This window comes from Nomascus leucogenys, chromosome 19 (genome assembly GCF_006542625.1).
Source record: "Nomascus leucogenys isolate Asia chromosome 19, Asia_NLE_v1, whole genome shotgun sequence".
NCBI classification, from domain to species: Eukaryota; Metazoa; Chordata; class Mammalia; order Primates; family Hylobatidae; genus Nomascus; species Nomascus leucogenys.
Window position 1 is genome coordinate 74652917 of NC_044399.1, and position 21538 is coordinate 74674454.

The 21538-nt window shown below is 52.1% G+C and overlaps 1 protein-coding gene across 5 annotated transcripts in view; it reads right to left on the minus strand.

The window, feature by feature from the left end:
* RAP1GAP2 (RAP1 GTPase activating protein 2) overlaps positions 1-21538 on the minus strand; it is a 267223-nt gene that overhangs the window by 176672 nt on the left and 69013 nt on the right. The window contains exon 1 of one of the 5 annotated variants that reach the window (XM_030799610.1): positions 6271-6650. The exons of the other annotated variants lie outside the window; for them this stretch is intronic. Within the exon in view, the coding sequence (XP_030655470.1) occupies positions 6271-6377 (107 nt within the window). The 5' untranslated portion in view covers positions 6378-6650. Of the gene's footprint in view, positions 1-6270; positions 6651-21538 lie in introns of those variants that run through there. 5 annotated transcript variants of the gene reach the window in all.

A 21538-nucleotide genomic window follows, 5' to 3' on the forward strand; every position in this document is an offset into this window, starting at 1 on the left:
TCCCAATACCAGGTTCACGCCCTAGAAACAAATTAATCAACAAAGGCTAACGTCGCAAAAACGGACAACTACACAACTACTAATGGCACGATCTTGCCAAAAACCAAAAACAAACAAACAACAACAAAAAACAAAACTGATGGTGCCTCTAGAACTAAATACCAACTTACAGGTAACACAGGGGACAGCAGAACATGTTAAATAACACCAGGAGACGCCATCCACAAAATCCTGACTGTGGGAAACGCCACAAGACAGTCTAGTTTCTTCAACAAATAAATTGTAAGAAAAAAAGAGTTGGGTGGGCCAGGCACAGCGGCTCACACCTATAATCCCAGCACATTGAAAGGCCAAGGTGGGCAGATCACTTGAGTCCAGGAGTTCGAGACCAGCCTGGGCAATATGACGAAACCCCTTCTCTATGAAAAGTACAAAAATTAACTGGGTGTGGTGATGGGCACCTGTAGTCCCAGCTACTTGGGACGCTGAGGTAGGAGAATCACTCAAGCCCACGAGGCGGGAGTTGCAGTGAACTGAGATCATACTACCGCACTCTACCCTGGGTGGCAGAGTGAGATGACCACATCTCCAAAAAAATTAAATTAAAAATTTTTAAAAAGAGTTGGAAGGGCCGAGCAGGGTGGGCCATGTATCCTATAATTCCAGCACTTTGGGAGGCCAAGGTGGGTGGATCACTTGAGGCCAGGAGTTCGAGACCAGCCTGGCCAACATGGTAAAACCCCATCTCTACTAAAAATACAAAAATTAGCCGGGCGTAGTGACAGGCACCTGTAATCCCAGCTACTTGAGAGGTTGAGGCCCGAGAATGGCTTGAAACCGGGAGGCAGAGGTTGCAGTGGGCCGAGATCGTGCCACTGCACTCCAGCCTGAGCAACAGGGCAAGACCCTGTCTCAAAAAAAAAAAAAGAGTTGGAGGAGAATACAGATTAAGAGACACATCACCCATCACATAGTATTGTTTGAATTCTGACTCAAAAAAACTTTTGAAAACTTTTACAAGACAACTGGGGAAATTCAAATACTGACTAAATATGGTATTAAGAAATCACTGTTAATTTAGAGGGTATAATAATGGTAGTGTTATGGGGTTTTTTTAAGAATTCTTAACTTTTTTTTTTTCTGTTGCCCAGGCTGGAGTGCAGTGGCTCTGTCTCGGCTCTCTGCAACCTCTGCCTCTGGATTCAAGGAACTCTCATGCCTCAGCCTCCCAAGTAGCTGGGACCAAAGGCACATGCCACCATGCTCAGCTATGCTTTTTTATTTTTTTGTAGAGATGAGTCTCACTATATTGCCCGGGCTGGTCTCGAACTCCGGGGCTCCAGTGGTGATCCTCCCACCTCGGCCTCCCAAAGTGCTGAGATTACAGGCATGAGCCACCGTGCCTGGCCAATAATTCTTATCTTTAAGATACAAATTGAAATATTTAAGAATGAAATGATCTAATGTCTGAGATTTACTTCAAAATAATCTTGTGGAGGAGTGCTTTGGTAAATAAACGAAACAAGACTGGGGCGTAAGTTGATAATGGCTGAAACTAGGTATTATGTCACCCTATTCTCTCTACTTTTGTGTATGCTTGAGAATTTTCACAACAAAATTTTTTTTTTTTTTTTTTTGAGATAGAGTCTCGCTGTCACCCAGGCTGGAGTGCAGTGGCGCGATCTCGGCTCACTGCAGACTCTGCCCCCCGGGGTTCACGCCATTCTCCTGCCTCAGCCTCCCGAGTAGCTGGGACTACAGGTGCCCATCACCTCGCCCGGCTAATTTTTTGTATTTTTAGTAGAGACGGGGTTTCACTGTGTTAGCCAGGATGGTCTCGATCTCCTGACCTCCTGATCCGCCTGCCTCGGCCTCCCAAAGTGCTGGGATTACAGGCGTGAGCCACCGCGCCCGGCCAACAAAATTTTTTTTTAAAAAGAATTGTGATAGGCTTTTTCTACCCAGGAATAACCCACCAGGTATGATACTCCACAACAAAGGGATCACATTCATTAGATTCGAGGCTCTCCCCCGACAGCCTGCCAGAATTTGCTGAATGATGAGAGAATCCGTATCTTCCTCTTCATAAACTCCATGATGAGAGATGTCTCAAAATAACCACCCACCATAAGAAGTGGACTTGTTTTCATTTATGCTAAATGACCTCTCTCCAGTTCAGAAAGTCACACCCAAGGCCACACTGACTTTATCCACATCTTTCAGAACGTACTTTTTATTTTTCAGACAGAGTCTCACTCTGTTGCCCAGGCTAGAGTGCAGTGGCACGATCTCAGCTCACTGCAACCTCAGTCTCCCGGGTTCAAGCAGTTCTCCTGCCTCAGCCTCCTGAATAGCTGGGATTATAGGCGCGTGCCACCATGCCCAGCTGCTTTTTGCATTTTTAGTAGAGACGGGTTTTTGCCATGTTGTCCAGGGTGGTTTTGAACTCCTGACCTCAGGTGATCCACCCGCCTCAGCCTCCCAAAGTGCTGGGATTACAGGCGAGAGCCACTGTGCCCGGCCAAGAACGTACATATATTGATTGTGTTCTTCTGCCTCCGTCCTTCCCAGCAAAGGTGCCTGTTTTCCCCCTCAGGGAGCCAAGCGCCCCACCACCCACATCCATAAGAAGCAGGCTGTGAAAATCAAAGCGGTTTCCACACCGCAGTCTCTGAGGAAGGCTTCATCCAGGTGTCTCCTGGGAACCATGCTCAAACCCAGTCCCCTCTCAGACACGCCGCTGCTTTTACAGGATCCCATGTGCCAGAAACCCTGAAAGATGGGCAGACAGAGGCATAACCTCCAGGCTGCCCCACAGCTCCCGTAGAGCCGGTCAAGTCCAAGATGATGAGCACCATATCCATTTCTCGAAAAAAATTGAAGTTGGAGCTTGGAGCACAGTTCTTGGGAACTACCGAGACTACCTGGGAGTCTCCTAGTTCTGGGACTATATGGGACATCTGTCTCATGACCACCCTGGCTGGCACACCTCCCTGTCCCCTAATACGCAATATTTCCAAGTGGCCTGGAGAGAGCAGGAGAATGACAAAGACCACTGCGCGGTCCCTGAAAGCCACACACAACCATTTCAACCCTTAAGGCTAAGAGCCAACAGTGTTATTTGCACAAGCTTGTCAATTACAGGTGCTGGGAAGATCGATGGATGGATCAAGCCTTCTGGGAGGAGAAGAAGGGGCCTGAACCTGACCCCACCTTGTGATGAGGGGATGGAAGGAAGAACTCATCAAATTTAACGCCCAGCATGGAGTATGGGGAAAGGTTAAGAGAGGCTGACAGCTGCAGCCTGTTCCAGGCCTCCCGTGGCCACCAGCGCCTGCAGAGCAAGGGTCAATAGTGTTCGCTGCACTGATTTCAGATGCTTAAAGACAAAGAAACTCCAGATACAGAGAGGGAAGCAGGGGTCACTTCGCGCCATGATGAAATCAATCACTCTTTCTCCTTGCCTAGGTTAAGTCCATGGCCAAAGCCATCAGGATGGTTGAAGCGACAGAAGAATGGGATGAAGCCAGGGGCCGGGAAGGCCACCAATGTCTGCCTGCATTGCAGGCAAGAGCACAGTGCACTCAGGAAGAAAGAAAGGACTCCACGGGCCTGGGGCACCCGGGCCACAGCCAATCCCTCCCTGTCCCTATCCGGGTCCTTCCCTGGGCCTCACTGTACCCGCCCCCACCACCCACAGACTAGTTCTGCCCAGGCTCATACCCACCTGGCTGCCCCCTGGCCCATGCATGGCTGGTCTTGACTGCTACTGGTGGGGCTGTCACCACCAGACATCTGACCTTGGTCACCAGGAGCACAGGCTCAGGGAGAGAAGAGGGGAAACAGTTCCGATCAAACCCCCTTTACCTTTATGCAGCACTTCGTACCTTTCTGTCCTATATCCACTCACATGATCTGACTTGAGCCTCACAGCCCTTTGTGGGGAGGCAGAAACTGAGGCTCCCAGGGATGAAACCTACCATCACACCACAGTCAACAGATGAGGCAGGAAGAGAACTTCTCGCTCTCTGTGCAGGGGGCTTCTCCTCTCCACCCCCGACCACCACCCATTCTATACTCAGAATCAGGAATTGGTCCCATGCATCTGCCTTTCTATCAAGCCCATTTTCCATTCCAGCCCTCAAAGCAGGCCCAGGCTGTCTCAGACCAGCCATCCCACACACCCTTCTGGCTTTAGAGAGTTGACCTGTTCGCCACCACTCTACAGACAAAATGCTGAAGGGCAGAAAACAGAAGGGAATCCAAGTCCAGGGGAAGATGGACTCAGGCCCTGGAACATTGCACTCCAGGGTTCCCATGGCGGCTTCTTCTGCTAGACACACATGTTGCTGGCATCAGCCATTCCTAGACCACTGGCAGGATTTCCACTATATTTGATAACACTTGTATTATTATTACTATTATTTATATTAAATAGGTTCATTTCAGCAGGGCACGGTGGCTCATGCCTGTAATCCCAGCACTTTGAGAGGCCGAGGCAGGTGGATCGCCTGAGCTCAGGAGTTTGAGACCACCCTGGGCAACATGGTGAAACCCCCGTCTCTACTAAAATACAAGAAATCAGCTGGGCGTGGTGGCAGGTGCCTGTAGTCCCAGCTACTCTAGAGGCTGAGGCCCGAGAATTGTTTGAGCCCAAGAGGTGGAGGTTGTAGTGAGCCGAGATGGCGCCACTGTACTCCAGCTTGGGCTAACAGAGTGATACTCCTCCTCAAAAATAAATAAATAAATAAATAAATAAATAAAATAGATTAATTCTTGTGACTTCATATGTTGGAAGTGATGTTTTATATCAATACCACAAATGGAAAAAAATCAGTACCACTGGCCATTAACCGGGAGAGAATCCTAAAAATAAATGAAACAAAAACAAAAACAACCTAAGTTCCAGCCAGGCAACTGTTCCCCACTCAGAGGACCTGAGCCAGAGGTCTGCTCTCTCTTAGTTACAAACGGAAGATTAGCAAGTGTTTAAAAGGTGTTAAAGGCAGACTAGCACCCACCTGAGACTTCCCCTCAAAGAAATCACAAAGATTCGCAGAGAACTGAAAAGGGAAGAACTTCCTCACTAGGTGACTCAATGTTATTTCATGCTGAACCACCTTATGTCATTTTCACGGGAAATTCATTCTGTGCAGCAGGCAACATCTTGTTACACTACATTATAGGAAGGGGGGACGAGAGGAACGGGGGACAACCCACCACAAGGGCAATCCATGCCAGCTTCTCAAAGTCCCCCCTATTCCCTGCCTACCACCACCCCAGATACGTTCAGCCTGTGGGCATATCCAGGGGCTGCCGGTCACCCCCAGGTGTCTCTGGCTCCACTGCCCGTGTCTTACAGGGTGCGGTATTAACCATTCCAAAACTCCTCTGGAAACTAGGATCCAGCAGGGTCACTGGAAGCTACTCCAAATCCTGATCCCAGCAACATCTCTGTGAGCAGTCAGCTTCCACACTCCCCTCCCCCCATTGCTGGAGGCTCTGCCATGCACCCTAGCAGAACAGGGAGGCTTTGTGCCAACGACCTGCCTGGTAGCTCCTTGGGGTCTGGTGGATGTCAGACCTGCAGCTGGGGTTGCAGCCCAGAAAGCTTCCCCAGAACCTCCTTTGCCTACCCCAAACCCCACACCTCCCACTACACAGGTCGTCCAAAATGTCTCTGAAATAGCTAAAGAAAACTATTTTCAACATCCAGGAGCAAACGAAAGAACAAACGCCAGAAAGGCGAAGAGGCAAAGTCACCCCATGGCGGTGGAGCGAGGGAGTGGGTGGGGAGCGAGCAACCTCCAAACTTGCTCCTCGCCTGCTGGCACCGAGCGCAGAGCAAGCGGATCTCGGCCAGGCAGGCACCTCGCAGGCTCAACCAAGTTGCAGAGAAGCAAATGGCAACACCAGCGCATGGAGCCGCCCGGGCTGGATCAATGGCATCCGCGGCTGCAGGCTTGGGGAAAGGGGTCGCGGTCTGCAAAGGCAGGGTCTGGGGGCGACGGACTTGGGGTCCCTCCGTCAAGGATCCACCCCGATGCGCTCTCCCAGCGGCCCTCCGATTCCGCCAAGGTCCTGCCCAGGCTCCTCGCACCAGCCAGGGTCCGGGGCGAAGCTCCGAACTCGCTTCGCGCGACGGTACCTGGAGAGGAGGCTTTTTCCCAACCAACACGGAACCAAACACCCATCGGAAAAGTCCACCCCAAAGAAAACTGGAATGTAGCAGGAGAGCAGAGGGAAGGGGCCGGCGCTGCAGGGGTTTACCTTTTCTCTTTATTCTGCCTCCGGGATTTGTGCAGGAGTCCGATGAGCACCACGGCGGCGCGGATCCCCGCCTTTCGGCAATGCCTCCTCCCCGCGGGCTGGGACATGGCGAGGCCGCCCGCGGTGCCCGACCTCGCCCGCCCGCGTCCCCGCAGCCCCGGCTCCGCGCGCTCCGCACCCGGCCCCTGAGCCCGCGCCCCGGCCCCCGGCCTCCGCCTCGCATGGGCCCCGCCCCGCCTAGGTGCGCCCCGGGGGTCAGGTGACCGCGCGCTCTCCCCTCCCTCCCGGCGACCTTCAGCGTCTCCTCGGGGCCCGCGGGGCAGCCGCCGTCCGCTCCCCCGGCGCGGGCATTTCCGAGGCTCGCTCGGGGCGCGGCCCGGGCCGGCGGCTCCCGGCTCCCGCTCAGACGCGCCGCCCGCGCCGGGACCCGCCCCGGCCCCGCCTCCCGCGTCCCGGCCTCGGCCGACCGGATGGTGGAGGACGCAGGGCAGAGGGAGCCGGCGAAGCGCAGGAGGAGGCGGACAGCGCTCCCGGGACCCCCCTGACCGGCTCCCAGGCGCCCTCCCCGGCCCCGGCCCTGCCTCCCCTCGCCCGCTCCTTCTGGTCCCCGCCCGCACTCCCGCCGGCGGCCCCGAGCTCCCTCCCCAGGCAGAGGCGGCTGCCGCCCTCCCCGGCCCGGCCCCGGATACTTCCCCGATGCTGTCACTGCCTTTAAAACAGAGGGAGAGAAAACAGGCACCAAGAGGAAACGCGCATCCTCCTCCGTCCAAACGAAACTGCCCGCGCGCGGTCCCCGTCCCCTCCCGGCTGCTCAGCGCTTACAGGGGGCACCTGAGCCCGGCGCCCGCCCCGGCTCGCAGCTCCCGGGCCCGGGTCCCCGGGTGGGAGCGTGTGGATGGGAGGAATGAGGCGGAATCCTGCCCCCGCCTCCCCCAGAGTCGGCGCAAGGATCGCGGAGCGGGGATGCAGGGTGGGCTGGGGTCGGCTCCCCGCGAACACTGGCTCTCCCGGCCCTGGGAGTTTGACTCCACATGGGGTCAATAAACAACTTCACCGCGACCCCGCTTCCTCCTGGCGGGCCGGGCGCCCCCCACTCCGCCCTCCCCGCGCCCACCCGGGCCTGGCCGCTGCGCACTCGCCGCGTGGTCCCTCCCGCCCCTGCCAGCCGCGCGCGAGCCTCATCTCCTTCGGAAACGAAGGGCGGAAGGTCGGAAGGTCGGAAGGTCGCGCCGGCTCCTGGGGAAAGGGCTGTGGCCTGGTCCCTACCATCCGCGCGGGGCCTCGCTCACGATCCCCCTCATCCACTTCCAGGTGCTGTCCAGCCTCCCAGCCCCCTCCCGCCCCACCCCTCCGAAGCATCACTCACAGCTTTGCCCTCTAGGGAAAAGGAAGCGGGCAGGGGGCTGGAAGGAATTAGAACAAGCCAATTAGTCCATCTTTGGGGCCAAAGAGGTTCCCCCTGAGGCAATCTGCCTTGGTTTTTTTTGTTTGTTTTTGTTTGTTTTTAATAGTCTGGTGTTCAAGCAAACACAGAAAATCCAGGCAGGGAGGGGACCATGCTGGGTGGAGAGGGGAGAGACACTGCAAACGAATTCGAGGGCCTGAGGCTTCAGCCCTGCCTCTCGAATGCCCACAGCTTCCTGCTGGCACTGGAGTTGGGGTGGAGGGGAGGGAGCCCCAGGGTGGGTCTTAAATGCACCTGGTTTATTTATGAAGCAGCCGTTACCATTGGCCTTGTCCCCCCCACCCCCACCCCCTCTCTGCCGGGGTTGTGGGGGATCAGAGATATAGATAGCCATGGACATCTTTTTATAGCTAGAGATTTGAATGACCCGGGCCCCACTCCTGGGATTGGCAGTTAGGCAGGCTGCAAGTACTATGCCAGTAGTGACTTAAGAATTGGTCTGGAAAAAGAATAAAATGAGTGTCCTTGGTAGAGAAAAGGGAAGACCTCCCAGCAGCATGCAGCCAGAGCTTCTCTTCCCCTCTTCCGCGCCGCGCTGTAGCACACAGCACCCGAGGACCCACAGGTTAGCTAATGGACCGCTTCAGCTAGATGGCAGGGAAGGTGATGAGGGCGCTGGCTTAGGTCTCTCCTAGCGTTGGGTGTATTTTATCCACACACAGAAGGCTGCACCTCAACAAAAGGCCTGACCCTCCTTCCCAGCCTGACCCTCCTTCTCAGCAGGTGAGAGTGTGGGAGCTAGTTCAGGTCAAGTGCACAGTGGGTAACAGGGTGGCTCACACCTATAATCCCAGCACTTTGGAAGGCCGAGGCAGGTGGATCAATTGAGTTGAGACCAGGAGTTCTAGACCAGCCTGGGCAACACAGCGAGACCCCATCTCTCCAAACAACAACAGGGAATTGGGATGATGAAGGCACAAAATCGACCAAGCAGGTTCCATTATTCATTCTCTTATTCTGGGGCTCCCAGCCCTCTAAGTCCTTCTACAACCCCAGTGTGGCTGCAAACACAAGGCTGTCCCCCAAAAAACCATAACCTCTCAGACCCTGACTCCTGAGTCTCTAAGAGGTAGAATTTTCCTGGCAGTGAGAGGTCCCATCCTTCTGCCCCTGCTACAAGCTCACCACCTTTGGTGCATAGACAGCAATTCCCCCTTAACTCCCACTCCAGCCCCCACAGCCCGTCACACCCAAGCCCTACAGAGGGAACCCCAAAGCACAAGAAAACCTATCAATAGCAGAGACTGGAACAACCATCAGTGCTAGGCTTACCCATTCCACCAGCATTTATTAAACATGTACAGTATGTCCAGCTTTATGCAAGAGACTAGGGCAAGAAAGAAAAATGGAAGACCATCCCTGCCTGAAACAAACAGGGTTAACACACACCAAACCACAAAACAAGACCATTTCCAGCCAGTGTGTGCAGTTAGCCCAGCCAAAGCTTCCCACAATTGGGCCACACGCCACCTCCTTCATAATTCTTTGTCTTAATGTCATGCTGCTCTGCTGTTTATAATTTTGCTTTAATTACATCAACTTACTTTTTACTTTTTTTTTTTTTTTTTTTTTGAGACATCGTTTTGCTCGTTGCCCAGGCTGGAGTGCAATGGCGCGGTCTCGGCTCACTGCAACCTCCACCTCCTGGGTTCAAGCGATTCTCCTGCCTCAGCCTCCTGAGTAGCTGGGATTACCGGCATGCGCCACCATGCCAGGCTAATTTCGTATTTTTAGTAGAGATGGGGCTTCACCATGTTGGCCAGGCTGATCTCGAACCTGACCTCAGGTGATCCGCCCGCCTCAGCCTCCCAAGTTCTGGGATTACAGGTGTGAGCCACTGCGCCTAGCCTTTACTTAATTTTTTTTTTTTTTTTTTGAGGCGGAGTCTTGCTCCCTCCCTCAGGCTGGAGTGCAGTGGCGAGATCTCTGCTCACTGCAACCTCCGCCTCCCAGGTTCATGCCATTCTCCTGCCTCAGCCTCCTGAGTAGCTGGGACTATAGGCACCCGCCACCACGCCCGGCTAGTTTTTTTTGTATTTTTAGCAGAGACGGGGTTTCACCGTGTTAGCCAAGATGGTCTCGATCTCCTGACCTCGTGATCCACCCATCTCGGCCTCCCAAAGTGCTGGGATTACAGGCGTGAGCCACCGCGCCCGGCTGCCTTTACTTAATTTTAAAAGAAAACGTTATTGCAACCCTAAATGAAAATCCATTATCACTTGCCCTTCCTACCATGAAAACAAACATAAATTTATTAAGTTCTGCCTCAATACTGTTGCCTGACAAAGGCTCTAAGCTTGAAGTACCTTCCTTAAAAAAGCAGGCGGGCCCGGCGCGGTGGCTCACGTCTGTAATCCCAACACTTTGGGAGGCCGAGGCAGGCGGATCACGAGGTCAGGAGATCGAGACCCTCCTGGGCTAACACGGTGAAACCCCGTCTCTACTAAAAATACAAAAAATTAGCCGGGCGTGGTGGCGGGCACCTGTAGTCCCAGCTACTCGGGAGGCTGAGGCAGGAGAATGGCGTGAACCTGGGAGGCGGAGCTTGCAGTGAGCCAAGATTGCGCCACTGCACTCCAGCCTGGGTGACAGAGCGAGACTCCGTCTCAAAAAAAAAAAAAAAAAAGCAGGCGGTGTTAGGTGTTAGTGACACACCTGCGCCAAACCAAGGCACTGTCCTTGAAGAAACCACAGTTCGAAAGAGAACGGACAGGGAAGAATTTTCACATTACTGTTTTCCAAGGCCACATTCATGAGGCACTGTGGGGTGGGCTGAGAAAGCTGGATACATGGAGTCCACAGGAAATGAGGACGGCGGAAGTCTCTGACGGCAGAGAAGGGGTTTTCCTCCAGGTCCCACCTCACCCAATTTATGCCCCACGGCGTCCCAGCTCGCAGGACCTCCATGGCCTGTTCCAGCCTCCAAAGCTCACAGTCCCAGAGAACAAAGTGCCAAGCAGCTGCCAGCCCAGGTCTCTCTTCCAGTCCAGGGGAACTCCAAAGGCTGAGGGGGCCTGGGTGGGAATCAGGCCTGGGGCGGGAGACAGCGAAGTTAATCATGAACAGAGCGCAGACAGCTGCACAGCCCTTCCTGAGGGGCCAGTGGGTTGAGGCAGACAGACACGCATGCCTGGCCCTGAAGAAAAGGGCCTTCTGTGCCTGGGAACCGGCTCCAGGAGACATATCCATGAGAAAGCAGGAATCAGCCCCAATCCCCGTGCCCCTAGTCAGCCAGCCTGCAGCAGACACCACCTCCTCGCCCCGCCCAGCCTCCAACTCCCAGCGCCCCACTGCTGGGCAGAATGACTGCCACCGTTGTGGGCTGGGATTGGGGGTGGGTGGGGGCAAGGGAGGCAATGGAGCAAGGAGGGTGGGGCCTTTGATGAAAACCAGGTGTCTTCAAACGCCTTGCCCCTCCCCTCCACGGGCAGGGTCCCAGCTATTCCATGGACCACACAACCTCTGGAACAACGCAAGGGTTATAAACAGAGCCTTGGACAGGACGGTCCAGCACCCCCGCTCTCTTCTGCCTTTGAGGGTATACACATACACACACCTGCTCTGGAATATCACTCGGAAGCCCCCTCGCACACAGCTGAACGCTCACACCTGTGCTGCTAAGAAACCTCCACTCTTGGCAGGTACATCAGCGCCCCCTGCTGGGCCACAGCACAGTTGCGTCTCTGGGATGCCCCCTTAGGAGGAAGACAGAAGAGGGGGAAGCGGGAGGCAGGAAGGCGTGCGGGGAAGGGAAAGATTGAAGTCATCTGAGGTCGGGAAGCAGTTTCTATTTTTGAAAAGTGAGAGCTGGGCCGGGTGCGGTGGCTCACGCCTGTAATCCCAACACTTTGGGAGGCCGTGGCAGGCGAATCACTTGAAGCCAGGAGTTCGAGACCAGCCTGGCCAACATGGTGAAACCCCGTCTCTACTAAAAATACAAAAATCATCCAGGCGTGGTGGCGGGCGCTTGGAATACCAGTTACTCGGGAGGCTGAGGCAGGAGAATTGCTTGAGCTCAGAGGCGGAGTTTGTAGTGAGCTGAGATCGTGCCACTGCACTCCAGCCTGGGCAACAGAGCAAGACTCCATCTCATAAATAAATAATTTTTTTAAAAAAAGAAGGAAAAGAGAGAGATGCAGGAAAACTCTCTGCCAACATACTGACTCTCCTCCCAGCTTCTAAAATCCCCTCCCAGAGCCCATGACCAGCCCCCCAGAGGTCCATCCCACCACAATAGGGTCCTTCCGTGATAAACGCAGGCCCAGGACTGGGAGGCCTCAAAGACAAGCCTGGGAAACCTCAGCTCAGCCCCTTTCCTGGGGCCACAGACATCATATTAAGCAGAGGATCTAAACTGGCTCAGGTTTTGGAAACGGATCTCCGTGACTTGTGTGGCATTTCCAAGCTCCAAGGAAAGGAATCCACGCCGAGGAAACCCACAGATCCCACTCAGTGGCGGGCACCCTGCGCTCTGATACCCAGAGCCATGAAGGTGGAGCCTGCAGTACGTGATGTCAATCAGAACCCTGCCGACTTCCTGTTCAGGGATTACGGAGAGTGGGTGGAGGGAGGAAGAAAGAAGTTCTTCATATATCGCTTGGGTTACTGAAGTTATTTAAAATACTTCCTTTTCTGAACTTCATTTATGGATTTTTGAATTTTTGCTAAGCTGCATGACTATAATAATTTTTCCCACAGTGAAAAAATTCAAAAGGATCCTTCTGTGTGTGAAATTTCTGATGAACAGGAAGAGGTGTTATTTTGCATAGAGGCTGCCCAGGAGTCAGTCCAGAGAATCAGGAGCTGATGAGGCTGAGGGCTGGGTGGCTTACAGCACAGTCCCTCTCCAACCCAAGGTCCCCCGGCCCCCGCCTCGCTGATTACCAAACCTCCCCAGCGGCTGCTACTCCTGAAGCCACTTCCAACTCTAGGGTTTCTGGGGCTGAGCGGAAAAGCCGGGAGGGAAGCTGTCTTTCCATAATATTAGCAACATTGCTTAGCAACATCTTTCAAAGCGAGAACCAGCAGACTCTCCAAAACCCTATTCTGTTTGGCTCTACAGAGAACAGAGTGGTTTCTTATACATGTATTATTTATATACTATTTTATATATCCAGTAACGCCTTCTGTGCCTGGCTTCTCTGGGAGATGACGAATTACAACTATGTGAGATTTCCAGGTGACTAGGGCTTTGGGTAGCAAAACTTTTTGTTTGTTTCCTTGCTTGCTAGCTCGCTGTTAGTGACTGTAATGACCCTAGCTAGAGATTTCTCTCAAACACCTCAACATGCTGTTGTCCTTTAAAGACAGGTTTGACGCCGGGCATGGTGGCTCACACCTGTAATCCCAGCACTTTGGGAGGCTGAGGCGGGTGGATCACGAGGTCAGGAGTTCAAGACCAGTCTGGCCAACATGGTGAAACCCCGTCTCTACTCAAAATACAAAAATTAGCCAGGCAAAGTGGTGGGCGCCTGTAATTCCAGCTACTCAGGAGGCTGAGGCAGGAGAATGGCTTGAACCAGGGAGGCGGAAGTTGCTGTGAGCCGAGATCACGCCACTGCACTCCAGCCTGGGTGACAGAGCAAGACTCCATCTCAAAAATAAATAGATAGGCCGGGCGCGGTGGCTCACGCTTGTAATCCCAGCACTTTGGGAGGCCGAGGCGGGCGGATCACGAGGTCAGGAGATCGAGACCACGGTGAAACCACGTCTCTACTAAAAAAAAAAAAAATACAAAAAATTAGCCGGGCGTGGTGGCGGGCGCCTGTAGTCCCAGCTACTCGGAGAGGCTGAGGCAGGAGAATGGCGTGAACCCGGAAGGCGGAGCTTGCAGTGAGCCGAGATTGCGCCACTGCACTCCAGCCTGGGCGACAGAGCGAGACTCCGTCTCAAAAAAAATAAAATAAAAATAAATAAATAAATAGATAAAAATAAAGACAGGTTTGATGGAACCTTTTTGTGGTGGCTCAAATCCATTATTATCAATACCAACTACTATTGTGAGCTAAAATGCAGTTAGGAATTGACAGGCCATCGAGGGGAGACGCCCACTTGTCCCTACGCTTAACGGGCCCCAAACAGCTGTGGTGCAAAGACACTACAGTGAGGGAATAAAAACACATATGCTGCAGTCAGACAAACCTGGGTTAGAATCCTACCCCCAGCTTTTACTATGTATGCGGCCTTGGACTAGGAATTCACCCCCTCTGTGCCTCAGTGTCTTCATCTGTAAAATGGGAATAACAATAGTGCCAACCTATTAGCTACTGCAAGGATTCATGCATGCTCTAAGCAAAGACTTGTATGAAAATGTTCATCACCGTTTTATTCAAAATAGCCAAAGTACGCCGGGCGCGGTGGCTCATGCCTGTAATCCCAGCTACTCGGGAGGCTGAGGCAGGAGAATCACTTGAACCTGGGAGGCGGAGGTTGCAGTGAGCCAAGATCACGCTGCTGCACTCCAGCCTGGGTGACAGAGTGAGATTCCATCTCAAAAACAAAACAAAACAAATAGCCAAAGTCTGAAAGCAGCCCAAGTGTCCACCAACAAACTGTGGTGCATCCCCGCGGTGGAATACAACCGAACAATAAAGAGGAACAAAACATGGACATATGCAACAACAAGGAAGCACCTCAAAAACAAGATCGAAGTGAAAGAAGCCAGATACCAAAAAATGCTTAAAGTGCTTACAACAGGATTCCATTGATGAGAACTTTTTTTTTTTTTTTGAGACGGAGTCTCGCACTGTTGCCCAGGCTGGAGTGCAGTGGCGCAATCTCGGCTCACTACAACCTCCGCCTCCCAGGTTCAAGCGATTCTCCAGTCTCAGCCTCCCGAGTAGCTGGGATTACAGGCTCCCGATACCACGTCCGACTAATTTTTTGTATTTTTAGTAGAGACTCGGTTTCACCATGTTGGTCCAGCTGCTCTCAAATTCCAGACCTCGGAATTCACCCGCCTCAGCCTCCGAAAGTGCTGGAATTACAGGCGTGAGCCACCACACCCGACTGATAAGAAATTTTATTTTATTATTATTTTTGTTTTTGAGACGGAGCCTCACTCTGTCACCCAGGCTAGAGTGGCAGTGGTGTGATCTCAGGTCACCAAAACCTCCGCCTCCAGGGTTCAAGCAATTCTCCTGCCTCGCCCTCCGGAGTAGCTGGGATTACAGACGCCCACCACCACGCCCAGCTAATTTTTGTATTTTGAGTAGAGATGGGGTTTCACCATGTTGTTCAGGCTGGTCTTGAACTCCTGCCCTCATGATCCGCCCGCCTTGGCCTCTCACAAAGTGCTGGGATTACAGGCGTGAGCCACCGCACCCAGCTGATAAGAAGTTTTAAAACAATCTAAGATACAAAAACATTAGAACAATGGCTGCCTCTGGATGTGAGAGATTTTTCTGGACAGACAGACATGTTCTATATCAGGATGGAAGAAGGATCCATCTGTCCAAAATGTATAATGAAGATTTGTGCATTTACATGGCTGTAATCCCAGCACTTTGGGAGGCTGAGGCGGGTGGATCACTTGAGGTCAGGAGTTCGAGACCAGTCTGGCCAATATGGTGAAACCCCGTCTCTAGCAAAAATACAAAAATTAGCTGGGCGTGGTGGTGGGCGCCTGTAATCCCAGCTACTCTGGAGACTGAGGCAGGAGAATCACTTGAACCCGGGAGGCGGAGGTTGCAGTCAGCTGAGATCATGCAACTGCACTCCAGCATGGGCAACAGAGCAAGACTCCGTCTCAAAACAAAAAGCAAAAAAAAAAAAAAAAAGACTGAGGCACTGCTGGGTGCCTCTGGGCTAGAACTTACGTAGTCAGTGCCATACATGTGCAGGGATGGGGGTACCAGGCACAGTGTGCAGGCCGGGACCAGATGAGGCGGGGACACTGACTTCTTTCATTCAACCTCCTGGGGACCACCCCGTGGACTGCGGAAACTGCCAGGGGTTGGTTGCCAGCTCACACGCCTGGCTAACTAGAAAATGTATAGGTTGGGGACCGTTTTAACCGACTCCTAATAAATTCTTATTTATTTCCCTGTTGTCTGAATTCATCTCTTTCTCCTCTATCAGTCCCTGAAGAGATCTCTGGGTTGGGTCCAGGGGAAAATGCCCCTCTTGGTGGGTGTAATCAAAGCCTTTCCGGCTTGGCTTAGCGGATAACAGTTTCCCTCGTGACAGAAGGAAGGACAACAGTTTCCTTCTGGACTCTGAGTCACTGATGTGTTAATGATCCTTCCCACCCCGACATTAAGTCCTTTTAGCCTAAAAGGTAAACAAAGCTCATCTTCCTTCGGTGTTGACACAGAGTCCCAGAGCTTCGCCCAGCCGGGAGCTGAGCTCCCAACCTCCTGCTGAGCAACCGCAGGTCTGCACTGTGCAAGCTTTCCACCAGGCCTGCTTTCTGGGGCTTTCCCGCCCCCTTTCCATAAGGAAAATCCTTCCAGCTGTCTAGCCTCCATCACTCCTGTTGTAATCAAAGCTCTTTGGTGTAAGCAACTCCCTCTCTACTCTTAGGGGAAAAAAATTCAGTTCCCACTCTCTGAACCCTCCAGGTCCCAAAGCAGCTTCAGAAACCGTGCTGGCCGGCCGGGCACGGTGGCTCATGCCTGTAATCCCAGCACTTTGGGAGGCCGAGGCGGGCAGATCACAAGGTCAGGAGATCGCGACCATCCTGGTTAAAATGGTGAAACCCCGTCTCTACTAAAAATACAAAATATTAGCCGGGCGTGGTGATGGGCACCTGTAGTCCCAGCTACTCTGGAGGCTGAAGCAGGAGAATGGCATGAACCCAGGAGGCGGAGCTTGCAGTGAGCCGAGATCGAGCCACTGCACTCCAGCCTGGGCGACAGAGCGAGACTCCGTCTCAAAAAATAAATAAATAAAAATTAAAAAAAACCGCGCTGGCCATCTTCCTTTTACCCAAGGCTCCAATCTCTTTGCTTCTGTCCATTTCCTCCACCCTCGCCCCCAACCCCTCGCTCACTGTACCCACAAGGCAGAATCAGGGGCTATGTGAGTCACAAATGGTGGGTCACAAATGATGGATCACAGCTGATAACTAAAGGACTTAAGTGTGCCAATCACGTCCTCCTTTTGAATACACTGGATCAGTTTCAAGGTTCTGGTGAGTTGGGCTGAAAGCATCTGTGCCATGAACGCCGTCCATCTCAACTTATATGGCAAGGGACACAGGGGGAAAGATGTTCCAAGGCTGTACCCAGGCAAGGCCAGTAGTGACCTTCACGTGGCCTCATGTCAGTAATAAGAAGTACACTCAGCATGACTCTGGGAAGGCGAAGCTCTTGCCTTTCTTGGAGAACCTGGACGGAAACCATCTCAGCCCCACCCCGCCCCACCCTGCAAGGTGGCAGGAGGCAGGAGACTTTATTAATGGTGCAACGTAACTGAACCACCAAATGGGGAAATTAGGCCGGGCACGGTGGGTGGATCCCAGCACTTTGGGAGGCCGAGGTGGGTGGATCGCTTGAGGTCAGGAGTTCGAGACCAACCTGGCTAACATGGTGAAACCCCATCTCTACTAAAAATACAAAAAAGTAGCCAGTCATGGTGGCACGCACCTGTAATCCCAGCTACTCGAGGCTGAGGCAGGAAAATAGCTTGAACCCAGGAGGTGGAGGTTGCAGTGAGCCGAGATCGTGCCACTGCACTCCAGCCTGGGCAACAGAGCAAGACTCTGTCTTAAAAAAAAAAAAAAAAAAAAAAAAAAAAAGGTGAAATTAACTGAGTTGTTTCTCCACCGTAAAACTTTCCCAAAAGAATGTTGCCTCCCAGAGAGGGCTTCCTTGACCACTCACTGCGGCGCACACCCTTAGTGATTCTACACCTGGTCTCTGGCCCGTTTTCTTCACGATTATTATTCCAGGTTGAGGTTTTGGGTTTTTGTTGTTGCTGATTTGTCTGTGTGCTTGTTTTTTCGTCTATTTGCCCCACCCTCCCGCCCCCTCCGTGGAATGTATACTCCATGGAGGCAGACACCGTGCACACCTTAATCACCGCCCCACCCCACACTCAGGATGGCGTCTGCGCTACGCTAGCCCTCAATAAATACCATGGAAAGAAAAGAAGGGGAAAGAAGGAAGGGAGGAAGAGAGAGAAAAGAAGGATTCTACGTTCTGGAGCCTCAGCTTCCTCTGCCCCAGAAAAGCTTTCCCAGGCTTTTGACTTGACAGAATTGGATTGGCTGGAGGGGAGGGGAGGGGAGGGCGGGGCAGCGAGGTCTCAGGATGGAGACCCACCCTCAGCCCCGACACTGGAGGCATAAACTCAGATGGGCATCTAAAGGATGCTCACATCCAGAGCCTCACACCACCAGCCTGCCAAGTAAAGATGTCAAAGCAGAAGCTCGACTCAAAGGTCTCTCTTAGGGCACCCACAGCTTTTAGACAACTCTAGGGAGGGGAGGGCTCCAAAAATACTGTATTTCATGCCATCCCTAGAGGGTAGGACAAAGTCGCATTTTTATTTATTTATATTGAGACATGGTCTCACTCTGTCACCCAGGCTGGAGTGCAGTGGCACGATCACGGCTCACTGCAGCCTCGACCTCCTGGGCTCAAGCAATCCTCCTGCTTTAAGCCTCTGGAATAGCTGGGACCAGAGGCACGTGCCACCACACCAGCTAATTTTTTTTTCTTTTTGGACAGAGAGGGTCTCACTTTGTTACCCAGGTTGGTCTTGAACTCCTGGCCTCAAGTGATCTTTCTCAGCCTCCCGAAGCACTAGAATTACAGGTGTGAGCCACTGCGTTTATTTGTTTTATTTATTTATTTATATTTGAGATGGAGTTTCACTCTCGTTGCCCAGGCTGGAGTGCAATGGTGTAATCTTGGCTGACTGCAACCTCTGCCTCCCAGGTTCAAATGATTCTCCTGCCTCAGCCTCCTGAGTAGCTGGGATTATAGGAGCCTGCCACCATGCCCGGCTAATTTTTGTATTTTTAGTAAAGACGGGGTTTCACCATGTTGGCCAGGCTGGTCTCGAACTCCTGACCTCAGGTGACCTGCCTGCCTCGCCCTCCCAAAGTGCTGGGATTACAGGCATGAGCCACTACACACCTGGCTAGCCCATATTTTTAAAAGACTTTTTAGAAAAATAAAGGAATGTAACTTGTTTCACATCCAAGGGTGGAAGGTCAAATATTCACCTGTTACCCAAGCCTGGGCCCTGACCAGCTGGTGACCTGGACAGGTCTCTTCCCCTGAGTGATGAGAATGACAAGGGCCCCAATACTCTCCCAGGTTGTGGAGGAAACTAGATAACATGGGCGGAAGGACCTGATACCTAGCACCGCCTTTCAGACCCCGAGCTCTAGAGAGGGTTGAGGCTTGCACTCCACAGGGCCAGCTGCACAGGCAGCTGCCACAGCCTCCCTGACCCAGGCCTCCTCACCTGCCTGCCAGAAACTGCTGGGAATGCTGTGGGGTCAGGAGGAGCCGGAGAGAAGGGAGGGAGGAAAAGCCGAGGCCCCAGGGAGTCATCATGCCCATCCCTGGGGTAGCCATGGCCCCTCTGGGCTGTGTCTGAGACTTCTCAGAGACCACATCAGTCACTTCCTGTTCCTTGTCTTAAGGGGATTTGGGGAACAGGCCAGGAGGCGACACTGAGCCCCAGCCATTTTCCCAGTCCGTACTCTCAACATCTTCCTGCCGTCAGCATTTCTCTGACATCTACCATTCTAGGGTGGCTTTCCTGCTTTTTAAAATGTCCCCATATCTCTTGTAACTTTTCTCTACTTAATATTTTTATTTAAATGGACTTAATTTTTGAATTAAATATTGTAAAGACTTCATGTTTTTTATTGTTTGTTTGTTTGTTTGTTTGTTTTTGAGGCACAGTTTAGCTCTTCTTACCCAGGCTGGAGTGCAGTGGCGCAATCTCGGCTCACTGCAAACTCTGTCTCCCAGGTTCAAGTGATTCTCCTGCCTCAGCTTCCCAAGCAGCTGGGATTACAGGTGTGAGCCACCACACCGGTCTTTTTATTTTTATTTTTATTTTATTTTATTTTTATTTTATTTTATTTTATTTTTTTTTTTGAGTCAGAGTCTGGCTCTGTCCCCCAGGCTGGAGTGCAGTGGCACCATCTCGGCTCACTGCAAGCTCCGCCTCCCGGGTTCACGCCATTCTCCTGCCTCAGCCTCCCGAGTAGCTGGGACTACAGGCGCCCGCCACCACGCCCTGCTAATTTTTTTGTATTTTTAGTAGAGACAGGGTTTCACTATGTTGGCCAGGATGGTCTCGAACTCCTGACCTCGTGATCCGCCCACCTCGGCCTCCCAAAGTCCTAGGATTACAGGCTTGAGCCACCGCGCCTTGCCCGGTCTTTTTATTTTTTTAAACAGGGTCTCGCCCTGTCACCCAGGCTGGAGTGCAGTGGCACAATCTCGGCTCACTGTAGCCTCCACCTCCCGGGCTCAAGCAATCCTCCTACCTCAGCCTCCTGAGTAACTGGGACTACAGGCCCAGACCACCACACCCGGCTAATTTTTGTATTTTTTGTAGAGACAGGGTGTTACCATATTGGCCAGGCTGGTCTCGAACTCCTGGCCTCAAGCGATCCACTCACTTCAGCCTCCCAAAGTGCTGGGATTACAGGCGTGAGCCACAGTGTCCAACCAAGACTTTATGTTCACATCATAAATGGATATAATCAATTCTCATAAATAGAAGGTAAAGTAAATATAAGCCAGACATGATGGCTCATGCCTGTAGTCCCAGCTACTCAGGAGGCTAAGGCAGGAGGGTCAAGTTGAGCCCAGGAGTTTGAGCCCAGCCTGGGAAACATAGCAAAAAAAGAAAAGAAAGAAAATATAACGCCCTACTCCTTAGATATGAACAGTATAGTACGGATGGAAGAAAATAAAGAATAACAGCCAGGTGCTGTGGCTCACTCCTGTAATCCCAACAATTTGGGAGGCCGAGGTGGGCAGATCACCTGAGGTCGGGAGTTTAAGACCAGCCTGACCAACATGGTAAAACCCCGTTTCTACTAAAAATACAAAAATAGCTGGGTGTGGTGGCACATGCCTGTAATCTCAGCTACTCCAGAGGCTGAGGCAGGAGAATCGCTTGAACCCAGGAGGCAGAGGTTGCAGTGAGCCGATATCACGCATTGCACTCCAGCCTGGGCAACAAGAGCAAAACTCTGTCTCAAAAAAAAAAAAAAAGAAAAGAAAAAAGGTTCTATACCTGGGTAGTCGTCCTCTCAAAAACCGACACCCAGTCTAATCATGAGAAAAATATCAGACAAATCTAAATTGAGTGACAAGCACGCCTCAAACCCGTCAAGGCTGCCAAAAACAAGCAAAGTCTGAGAAACAGTCACAGCCAAGAGGAGTCTAAGGAGCTGTGAAAACTAAATGTAATGTGGTTCCTGGAACAGAAAAGGACATTAGGGAAAAACTCTAAAATCTGAATAAACCATGCGTTTCAGTTATTAATGATAATACATCAGTCTAGGTTCATTAATTATCGCAAATGGACCATACTAATGTAAGTTGTAGGGAACTGAATTATAGAGCGTATGGAGACTCTCTGCACTCTTAATTTTTCTGTAATTTTATTTATTTTTTATTCTTTTTTTTTTTTATTAAGACAGAGTCTCACTCTGTTGCCCAGGCTGGAGTGCAGTGGCGCGATCTCGGCTCACTGGTTCACTCAACCTCTGCCTCCTGGGTTCAAGGGATTCTCTTATCTCAGCCTCCCAAGCAGCTGGGATTACAGGCATGCGCCACCACGTCCTGCTAATTTTTGTATTTTTAGTACAGAGACAGGGTT